This window comes from Tenebrio molitor, chromosome 8, assembly GCF_963966145.1.
Source record: "Tenebrio molitor chromosome 8, icTenMoli1.1, whole genome shotgun sequence".
NCBI classification, from domain to species: Eukaryota; Metazoa; Arthropoda; class Insecta; order Coleoptera; family Tenebrionidae; genus Tenebrio; species Tenebrio molitor.
The window spans coordinates 19,078,151-19,089,980 of NC_091053.1; the positions used below are offsets into that span (position 1 = coordinate 19,078,151).

At 33.3% G+C, this 11,830-nt stretch overlaps 2 protein-coding genes across 2 annotated transcripts; both read left to right on the forward strand.

The window, feature by feature from the left end:
- The first annotated feature begins 4 nt into the window (after window positions 1-4).
- LOC138137099 (uncharacterized) lies at window positions 5-3,030 on the forward strand. Its single transcript, XM_069056386.1, has 10 exons — window positions 5-1,448; window positions 1,522-1,629; window positions 1,701-1,787; window positions 1,883-1,969; window positions 2,054-2,140; window positions 2,230-2,316; window positions 2,406-2,492; window positions 2,582-2,668; window positions 2,758-2,850; window positions 2,936-3,030. The coding sequence occupies exons 1-10, from the start codon at window positions 1,409-1,411 to the stop codon at window positions 3,028-3,030; spliced, it is 858 nt and encodes a 285-aa protein (XP_068912487.1). The 5' UTR covers window positions 5-1,408.
- Window positions 3,031-9,769: 6,739 nt separating this feature from the next.
- On the forward strand, window positions 9,770-11,427 carry LOC138137100 (uncharacterized). Its single transcript, XM_069056387.1, has 8 exons — window positions 9,770-9,872; window positions 9,962-10,042; window positions 10,132-10,218; window positions 10,309-10,395; window positions 10,485-10,571; window positions 10,661-10,747; window positions 10,836-10,922; window positions 11,133-11,427. The coding sequence occupies exons 1-8, from the start codon at window positions 9,770-9,772 to the stop codon at window positions 11,213-11,215; spliced, it is 702 nt and encodes a 233-aa protein (XP_068912488.1). The 3' UTR covers window positions 11,216-11,427.
- Window positions 11,428-11,830: the final 403 nt, after the last annotated feature.

An 11,830-nucleotide genomic window follows, 5' to 3' on the forward strand; every position in this document is an offset into this window, starting at 1 on the left:
GACACTAACAAATATATTGACAATTCAATAGTCTGATTTACATAGATTAAATTTTAAGTGTCCCAGTTTTATTTGTCCATCGACCGTACTATGGCGGACAATAAATTTAGGCCGGCAAATTTCTGACATTTCAAAAAAGTCAATGCAAGCGACCATTTATTGTCATTATGACGGATGTGTCAGTTTGTCAAACTGAAGGTTTTTAAGCTGTTTTGCATTTCCTTCGCCCTTTTCGTAACTTACAGATCATGACGCACTAGCATAACTGATTTGTAGTATCGTAATCGAAAATGGGGTTAGTTGAACGTAATGCCAGCTAAATTTATTGTCCGCCATAGTACCATCGTGATCTCAGTGGCGTCCCAAGTTAACTGTGGTCGTTTTTTATGATCACAATGGTACCTAATTAATAAAAATACAAAATGAAGGAAACAGAACAAAACTATCTAGTTCTTGCTTGAATAAAATTATATGTACTTATATAGTAATAACGACTAAAAAAGTCAAAATGTGGAGGCGAGACGCCGGCAATTATGTTGATATAGTCTTTGCCAAAGCCAAATAACCACCAACACTGCATTCTACCCAAAAAATCAACCGGCAACGTTGTACACTTAGATTTGATTGGTCTAGCATCCTAGTAATATGAAAATTGCCATTATACACATAGTGTAATTTTGTTTTCACCAACATAATTCAACAGGTGGTGGTTATTTGGGTTTGGCACAGCCTATAGGCACTGCACTATTACTTGATAGTACAGGGTGAGCAACAATAACTGTTTCAATTGGCAATAAAAAATTTTACATGAAATTTTCAAGACTGCGAATAGTACCTATTTCGGTTTGTTTTATTGACACTATTGACAGCTGGTATAGATTTCATATTTAAACGTCTTGGTTTTTGTATTCTTTTATTAATAAAATGGTTTTCTCGTTGGAACATGACATAAAAGTCACCAAAAGTCACCAGAATTTATTGCCAACTCAATCAGTAATTGTTGTTCACACGGAATTATCCGTATATGTACTCCGGCAAAATTGCCGTGCCGCCGGGTGGTGGAGGGTTAATACGACAAAAAATAATACGTTTAATAGTCACATTTATTTTTTGAGGTACATTAAAACCTTGTAGACATCGTTTTATTCATACACTTCTCTTTTTTTATTTTGTTAAAAGTATTATGTGTTAATTAATGAAAGAACAATTTAAAAATTAATAAAATATTACTTATCAGATAAGTGCACTAGTAAATAGTGATTAGTTGAATATTCGATAATCTCAACAGTCTATATCCGCCTATGATATCCGCAATTTTTTAAAAATGATGAATCATTTGATCCAAATATAAATATAAAAGGGATTGTCAAGTTCCACCATTGAAAAGTTATTGGGGACTAAAGCAAATATGATCGAACAAATAATTATTACATTTTTTGTTATACCGGGTGAGTATAGACAAATCTAAATGTAGCTGAATACCTAGATAGATTAAAATTCAAATGCAATTTATATTTATAGCAGTTTTGATGAGCAGTGGTATCGCCAATTTGCATCAAACTAAACCGATATTGAATGACAATGTCAACACAACTCTCAAGACTTCAATTTATAGGAACCGAGAGAAGAGTAAGTTAAGACATCATTAAAAAATGTAGGTACTGGTACTAAATATTTAATACTTTTCTAATCTGTTGCAGACAATTCCACACAATGGCCGATTAGAAACTCGACGTCAGCAGATAATGTAACCCTTACAACTCCAACCTACAACACAGCTGACAACAGTAAGTTCAATTGTTTGAATCATCGAATCAGTTGCAAATATGTATATATGTATTTTCCAAACACAATTTGCATCAAAATTTGGTAATTGTTGCAGATAATTCCACACAATGGCTGATTACTAACTCAACGTCAGCAGACAATGTAACTCTTACAACTCCATCTTACAACACGACTGACAACAGTAAGTTCAATTGTTCGCATCATCGAATCAGTTGCAAATAGATATTTTACAAATAAAATCTGTATTGAATGGTAACTCTTGCAGATAACTCTACAATTTGGCCGATTACTAACTCGACGTCAGCAGATAATGTAACCCTTACGACTCCATCTTACAACACGACTGACAACAGTAAGTAAAATTATTCGCATCATCGAATCAGTTGCAAATAGATATTATATTTTACAAATAAAATCTTTATTGCATAATAACTCTTGCAGGTAACTCTACAATTTGGCCGATCACTAACTCAACGTCAGCAGATAATGTAACTCTTACAACTCCATCTTACAACACGACTGACAACAGTAAGTAAAATTATTCGCAGCATCGAATCAGTTGCAAATAGATATTATATTTTACAAATAAAATATGTATTGAATGATAACTCTTGCAGGTAACTCTACAATTTGGCCGATCACTAACTCAACGTCAGCAGATAATGTAACCCTTACAACTCCATCTTACAACACGACTGACAACAGTAAGTAAAATTATTCGCATCATCGAATCGGTTGCAAATAGATATTATATTTTACAAATAAAATCTGTATTGAATGGTAACTCTTGCAGATAACTCTACAATTTGGCCGATTACTAACTCAACGTCAGCAGATAATGTAACTCTTACAACTCCATCTTACAACACGACTGACAACAGTAAGTAAAATTATTCGCATCATCGAATCAGTTGCAAATAGATATTATATTTTACCAATAAAATCTGTATTGAATGATAACTCTTGCAGGTAACTCTACAATTTGGCCGATCACTAACTCAACGTCAGCAGATAATGTAACCCTTATAACTCCATCTTACAACACGACTGAGACAACAGTAAGTAAAATTATTCGCATCATCGAATCGGTTGCAAATAGATATTATATTTTACAAATAAAATCTCTATTGAATGATAACTCTTGCAGGTAACTCTACAATTTGGCCGATCACTAACTCAACGTCAGCAGATAATGTAACCCTTACAACTCCATCTTACAACACGACTGACAACAGTAAGTAAAATTATTCGCATCATCGAATCGGTTGCAAATAGATATTATATTTTACAAATAAAATCTGTATTGAATGGTAACTCTTGCAGATAACTCTACAATTTGGCCGATTACTAACTCAACGTCAGCAGATAATGTAACTCTTACAACTCCATCTTACAACACGACTGACAACAGTAAGTAAATTATTCGCATCATCGAATCAGTTGCAAATAGATATTATATTTTACCAATAAAATCTGTATTGAATGATAACTCTTGCAGGTAACTCTACAATTTGGCCGATCACTAACTCAACGTCAGCAGATAATGTAACCCTTACAACTCCATCTTACAACACGACTGACAACAGTAAGTAAAATTATTCGCAGCATCGAATCAGTTGCAAATAGATATTATATTTTACAAATAAAATCTCTATTGAATGGTAACTCTTGCAGATAACTCTACAATTTGGCCGATCACTAACTCAACGTCAGCAGATAATGTAACTCTTACAACTCCATCTTACAACACGACTGACAACAGTAAGTAAAATTATTCGCAGCATCGAATCAGTTGCAAATTGATATTATATTTTACAAATAAAATCTCTATTGAATGATAACTCTTGCAGGTAACTCTACAATTTGGCCGATCACTAACTCAACGTCAGCAGATAATGTAACCCTTACAACTCCATCTTACAACACGACTGACAACAGTAAGTAAAATTATTCGCATCATCGAATCGGTTGCAAATAGATATTATATTTTACAAATAAAATCTGTATTGAATGGTAACTCTTGCAGATAACTCTACAATTTGGCCGATTACTAACTCAACGTCAGCAGATAATGTAACTCTTACAACTCCATCTTACAACACGACTGACAACAGTAAGTAAAATTATTCGCATCATCGAATCAGTTGCAAATAGATATTATATTTTACCAATAAAATCTGTATTGAATGATAACTCTTGCAGGTAACTCTACAATTTGGCCGATCACTAACTCAACGTCAGCAGATAATGTAACCCTTACAACTCCATCTTACAACACGACTGACAACAGTAAGTAAAATTATTCGCATCATCGAATCGGTTGCAAATAGATATTATATTTTACAAATAAAATCTCTATTGAATGGTAACTCTTGCAGATAACTCTACAATTTGGCCGATCACTAACTCAACGTCAGCAGATAATGTAACTCTTACAACTCCATCTTACAACACGACTGACAACAGTAAGTAAATTATTCGCATCATCGAATCAGTTGCAAATAGATATTATATTTTACCAATAAAATCTGTATTGAATGATAACTCTTGCAGGTAACTCTACAATTTGGCCGATCACTAACTCAACGTCAGCAGATAATGTAACCCTTACAACTCCATCTTACAACACGACTGACAACAGTAAGTAAAATTATTCGCAGCATCGAATCAGTTGCAAATAGATATTATATTTTACAAATAAAATCTCTATTGAATGGTAACTCTTGCAGATAACTCTACAATTTGGCCGATCACTAACTCAACGTCAGCAGATAATGTAACCCTTACAACTCCATCTTACAACACGACTGACAACAGTAAGTAAAATTATTCGCAGCATCGAATCAGTTGCAAATAGATATTATATTTTACAAATAAAATCTCTATTGAATGGTAACTCTTGCAGATAACTCTACAATTTGGCCGATCACTAACTCAACGTCAGCAGATAATGTAACTCTTACAACTCCATCTTACAACACGACTGACAACAGTAAGTAAAATTATTCGCAGCATCGAATCAGTTGCAAATAGATATTATATTTTACAAATAAAATCTCTATTGAATGATAACTCTTGCAAGTAACTCTACAATTTGGCCGATCACTAACTCAACGTCAGCAGATAATGTAACCCTTACAACTCCATCTTACAACACGACTGACAACAGTAAGTAAAATTATTCGCATCATCGAATCGGTTGCAAATAGATATTATATTTTACAAATAAAATCTGTATTGAATGGTAACTCTTGCAGATAACTCTACAATTTGGCCGATTACTAACTCAACGTCAGCAGATAATGTAACTCTTACAACTCCATCTTACAACACGACTGACAACAGTAAGTAAAATTATTCGCATCATCGAATCAGTTGCAAATAGATATTATATTTTACCAATAAAATCTGTATTGAATGATAACTCTTGCAGGTAACTCTACAATTTGGCCGATCACTAACTCAACGTCAGCAGATAATGTAACCCTTACAACTCCATCTTACAACACGACTGACAACAGTAAGTAAAATTATTCGCAGCATCGAATCAGTTGCAAATAGATATTATATTTTACAAATAAAATCTCTATTGCATAATAACTCTTGCAGGTAACTCTACAATTTGTCCGATCACTAACTCAACGTCAGCAGATAATGTAACTCTTACAACTCCATCTTACAACACGACTGACAACAGTAAGTAAAATTATTCGCATCATCGAATCGGTTGCAAATAGATATTATATTTTACAAATAAAATCTGTATTGAATGGTAACTCTTGCAGATAACTCTACAATTTGGCCGATTACTAACTCAACGTCAGCAGATAATGTAACTCTTACAACTCCATCTTACAACACGACTGACAACAGTAAGTAAAATTATTCGCAGCATCGAATCAGTTGCAAATAGATATTATATTTTACAAATAAAATCTCTATTGAATGATAACTCTTGCAGGTAACTCTACAATTTGGCCGATCACTAACTCAACGTCAGCAGATAATGTAACTCTTACAACTCCATCTTACAACACGACTGACAACAGTAAGTAAAATTATTCGCATCATCGAATCAGTTGCAAATAGATATTATATTTTACCAATAAAATCTGTATTGAATGATAACTCTTGCAGGTAACTCTACAATTTGGCCGATCACTAACTCAACGTCAGCAGATAATGTAACTCTTACAACTCCATCTTACAACACGACTGACAACAGTAAGTAAAATTATTCGCATCATCGAATCGGTTGCAAATAGATATTATATTTTACAAATAAAATCTCTATTGAATGGTAACTCTTGCAGGTAACTCTACAATTTGGCCGATCACTAACTCAACGTCAGCAGATAATGTAACCCTTACAACTCCATCTTACAATACGACTGACAACAGTAAGTAAAATTATTCGCATCATCGAATCAGTTGCAAATAGATATTATATTTTACCAATAAAATCTGTATTGAATGATAACTCTTGCAGGTAACTCTACAGTTTGGCCAATCACTAACTCAACGTCAGCAGATAATGTTACAACTCCATCTTACAACACGACTGACAACAGTAAGTAAAATTATTCGCATCATCGAATCGGTTGCAAATAGATATTATATTTTACAAATAAAATCTGTATTGAATGGTAACTCTTGCAGGTAACTCTACAATTTGGCCGATCACTAACTCAACGTCAGCAGATAATGTAACCCTTACAACTCCATCTTACAATACGACTGACAACAGTAAGTAAAATTATTCGCATCATCGAATCAGTTGCAAATAGATATTATATTTTACCAATAAAATCTGTATTGAATCATAACTCTTGCAGGTAACTCTACAATTTGGCCAATCACTAACTCAACGTCAGCAGATAATGTTACAACTCCATCTTACAACACGACTGACAACAGTAAGTAAAATTATTCGCATCATCGAATCGGTTGCAAATAGATATTATATTTTACAAATAAAATCTCTATTGAATGATAACTCTTGCAGGTAACTCTACAATTTGGCCGATCACTAACTCAACGTCAGCAGATAATGTAACCCTTACAACTCCATCTTACAACACGACTGACAACAGTAAGTAAAATTATTCGCAGCATCGAATCAGTTGCAAATAGATATTATATTTTACAAATAAAATCTCTATTGAATGATAACTCTTGCAAGTAACTCTACAATTTGGCCGATCACTAACTCAACGTCAGCAGATAATGTAACCCTTACAACTCCATCTTACAACACGACTGACAACAGTAAGTAAAATTATTCGCATCATCGAATCGGTTGCAAATAGATATTATATTTTACAAATAAAATCTGTATTGAATGGTAACTCTTGCAGATAACTCTACAATTTGGCCGATTACTAACTCAACGTCAGCAGATAATGTAACTCTTACAACTCCATCTTACAACACGACTGACAACAGTAAGTAAAATTATTCGCATCATCGAATCAGTTGCAAATAGATATTATATTTTACCAATAAAATCTGTATTGAATGATAACTCTTGCAGGTAACTCTACAATTTGGCCGATCACTAACTCAACGTCAGCAGATAATGTAACTCTTACAACTCCATCTTACAACACGACTGACAACAGTAAGTAAAATTATTCGCAGCATCGAATCAGTTGCAAATAGATATTATATTTTACAAATAAAATCTCTATTGCATAATAACTCTTGCAGGTAACTCTACAATTTGGCCGATCACTAACTCAACGTCAGCAGATAATGTAACTCTTACAACTCCATCTTACAACACGACTGACAACAGTAAGTAAAATTATTCGCAGCATCGAATCAGTTGCAAATAGATATTATATTTTACAAATAAAATATGTATTGAATGATAACTCTTGCAGGTAACTCTACAATTTGGCCGATCACTAACTCAACGTCAGCAGATAATGTAACCCTTACAACTCCATCTTACAACACGACTGACAACAGTAAGTAAAATTATTCGCATCATCGAATCGGTTGCAAATAGATATTATATTTTACAAATAAAATCTGTATTGAATGGTAACTCTTGCAGATAACTCTACAATTTGGCCGATTACTAACTCAACGTCAGCAGATAATGTAACTCTTACAACTCCATCTTACAACACGACTGACAACAGTAAGTAAAATTATTCGCATCATCGAATCGGTTGCAAATAGATATTATATTTTACAAATAAAATCTCTATTGAATGGTAACTCTTGCAGGTAACTCTACAATTTGGCCGATCACTAACTCAACGTCAGCAGATAATGTAACCCTTACAACTCCATCTTACAACACGACTGACAACAGTAAGTAAAATTATTCGCATAATCGAATCAGTTGCAAATAGATATTATATTTTACAAATAAAATCTGTATTGAATGGTAACTCTTGCAGATAACTCTACAATTTGGCCGATTACTAACTCAACGTCAGCAGATAATGTAACCCTTACAACTCCATCTTACAACACGATTGACAACAGTAAGTAAAATTATTCGCAGCATCGAATCAGTTGCAAATAGATATTATATTTTACAAATAAAATCTCTATTGAATGATAACTCTTGCAAGTAACTCTACAATTTGGCCGATCACTAACTCAACGTCAGCAGATAATGTAACCCTTACAACTCCATCTTACAACACGACTGACAACAGTAAGTAAAATTATTCGCATCATCGAATCGGTTGCAAATAGATATTATATTTTACAAATAAAATCTGTATTGAATGGTAACTCTTGCAGATAACTCTACAATTTGGCCGATTACTAACTCAACGTCAGCAGATAATGTAACTCTTACAACTCCATCTTACAACACGACTGACAACAGTAAGTAAAATTATTCGCATCATCGAATCAGTTGCAAATAGATATTATATTTTACCAATAAAATCTGTATTGAATGATAACTCTTGCAGGTAACTCTACAATTTGGCCGATCACTAACTCAACGTCAGCAGATAATGTAACCCTTACAACTCCATCTTACAACACGACTGACAACAGTAAGTAAAATTATTCGCAGCATCGAATCAGTTGCAAATAGATATTATATTTTACAAATAAAATCTCTATTGAATGGTAACTCTTGCAGATAACTCTACAATTTGGCCGATCACTAACTCAACGTCAGCAGATAATGTAACTCTTACAACTCCATCTTACAACACGACTGACAACAGTAAGTAAAATTATTCGCATCATCGAATCGGTTGCAAATAGATATTATATTTTACAAATAAAATCTCTATTGAATGATAACTCTTGCAGGTAACTCTACAATTTGGCCGATCACTAACTCAACGTCAGCAGATAATGTAACCCTTACAACTCCATCTTACAACACGACTGACAACAGTAAGTAAAATTATTCGCAGCATCGAATCAGTTGCAAATAGATATTATATTTTACAAATAAAATCTCTATTGAATGGTAACTCTTGCAGATAACTCTACAATTTGGCCGATCACTAACTCAACGTCAGCAGATAATGTAACTCTTACAACTCCATCTTACAACACGACTGACAACAGTAAGTAAAATTATTCGCATCATCGAATCGGTTGCAAATAGATATTATATTTTACAAATAAAATCTCTATTGAATGGTAACTCTTGCAGGTAACTCTACAATTTGGCCGATCACTAACTCAACGTCAGCAGATAATGTAACCCTTACAACTCCATCTTACAACACGACTGACAACAGTAAGTAAAATTATTCGCATAATCGAATCAGTTGCAAATAGATATTATATTTTACAAATAAAATCTGTATTGAATGGTAACTCTTGCAGATAACTCTACAATTTGGCCGATTACTAACTCAACGTCAGCAGATAATGTAACCCTTACAACTCCATCTTACAACACGATTGACAACAGTAAGTAAAATTATTCGCATCATCGAATCGGTTGCAAATAGATATTATATTTTACAAATAAAATCTGTATTGAATGGTAACTCTTGCAGGTAACTCTACAATTTGGCCGATCACTAACTCAACGTCAGCAGATAATGTAACCCTTACAACTCCATCTTACAATACGACTGACAACAGTAAGTAAAATTATTCGCATCATCGAATCAGTTGCAAATAGATATTATATTTTACCAATAAAATCTGTATTGAATGATAACTCTTGCAGGTAACTCTACAATTTGGCCAATCACTAACTCAACGTCAGCAGATAATGTTACAACTCCATCTTACAACACGACTGACAACAGTAAGTAAAATTATTCGCATCATCGAATCGGTTGCAAATAGATATTATATTTTACAAATAAAATCTGTATTGAATGGTAACTCTTGCAGGTAACTCTACAATTTGGCCGATCACTAACTCAACGTCAGCAGATAATGTAACCCTTACAACTCCATCTTACAACACGACTGACAACAGTAAGTAAAATTATTCGCATAATCTCGATCAGTTGCAAATAGATATTATATTTTACAAATAAAATCTGTATTGAATGGTAACTCTTGCAGATAACTCTACAATTTGGCCGATTACTAACTCAACGTCAGCAGATAATGTAACCCTTACAACTCCATCTTACAACACGATTGACAACAGTAAGTAAAATTATTCGCATCATCGAATCGGTTGCAAATAGATATTATATTTTACAAATAAAATCTGTATTGAATGGTAACTCTTGCAGATAACTCTACAATTTGGCCGATTACTAACTCAACGTCAGCAGATAATGTAACCCTTACAACTCCATCTTACAACACGACTGACAACAGTAAGTAAAATTATTCGCATCATCGAATCAGTTGCAAATAGATATTATATTTTACAAATAAAATCTCTATTGAATGATAACTCTTGCAGGTAACTCTACAATTTGGCCGATCACTAACTCAACGTCAGCAGATAATGTAACCCTTACAACTCCATCTTACAATACGACTGGCAACAGTAGGTAAGTTAAACAGTTCGCACCTTCGAATTAGTTGCGAATTTATATTTTCCAAACACAATTTGTTCTAAATGGTAACTTATGTAGGTAACTCTACAATTTGGCCGATTATTAACTTAACGTCAGCAAACAATGTAACCCTCACAACTTCATCTTACAACACCACTGACAATAGTAAGTGAAGTTATTATTTAATTTGTTATATGTAATTGTCGTCAATTTTACAATGTCAAAAGTTTAGATAATACAACTTCTTATCCGGTATCCAATTCTACTTGTCTCTACTGACAAGTGTAAGTTAATTATCTTAATCTCAAATCAAAATCATTTGAAATAATTTTTGCAAGACGCAACCACTAAATAATTATATATTTATTATTTCAGATAATTTCCCAATGGCTAACTCAAGTTCTGCGACTAATCTAACGTTGACGAATCCCTCCTACAGGACCACGAACACCTCTTAAATATTTTATATTACACTTAAGGATTAAAATGTATTTCTTGCATGATTTTCAAAATGGCGTCAATAATGTATATGTTTAAAATAACGCTTTTAGATAGGTACTGTCTTTTGTGCTTTTTATCCCTTCTTTAATATAATTAATTATTATGAAACATTGTTTATCTAAAAATTAATGTAAATATGTAAATAAAACTAATAAATCCATATACACTGTAGAGACTACTTATGGAATAAATTCAGTAATTTCAAGACATTTGTCGAAAACGCTGGAACGTTTTTACACACGCAAATATGAAGAATGACAGCAAACCCGCACCGAATCGGAATTTCTTCATGGAACTTGAACATTTCGGAGTAAAACGATGCAAGAATTACAGAAATCGAGGTTTTAAGACGCTAAATTTCCTCTAAATAGGTTTTTACACACGCAAGTATGAAATATCACAGCAAAACCGCTCCGAATCGGAATTTCGTCGTGGAACTTGATCATTTCGGAGTAAAACGATGCAAGAATTACAGAATTCGAGGTTCTAAGACGCTAACTTTCCTCTAAATTGTGATACATTGTTGTTTTCAGAATGAAAATCTCCATCAGAATTACTACAAAAAAATATGT

Excerpts from the sequence above, each read along its gene's own strand:
- LOC138137099 (XM_069056386.1), top strand. The coding sequence starts at position 1,409 with ATGATCGAACAAATAATTATTACATTTTTTGTTATACCGG. Across the intron at positions 1,788-1,882 it reads CTACAACACAGCTGACAACA|ATAATTCCACACAATGGCTG; the intron begins GTAAGTTCAATT and ends TAATTGTTGCAG. Across the intron at positions 1,970-2,053 it reads TTACAACACGACTGACAACA|ATAACTCTACAATTTGGCCG; the intron begins GTAAGTTCAATT and ends TAACTCTTGCAG.
- LOC138137100 (XM_069056387.1), top strand. The coding sequence starts at position 9,770 with ATGGTAACTCTTGCAGGTAACTCTACAATTTGGCCGATCACTAACTCA. Across the intron at positions 10,219-10,308 it reads TTACAACACGACTGACAACA|ATAACTCTACAATTTGGCCG; the intron begins GTAAGTAAAATT and ends TAACTCTTGCAG. Across the intron at positions 10,748-10,835 it reads TTACAATACGACTGGCAACA|GTAACTCTACAATTTGGCCG; the intron begins GTAGGTAAGTTA and ends TAACTTATGTAG.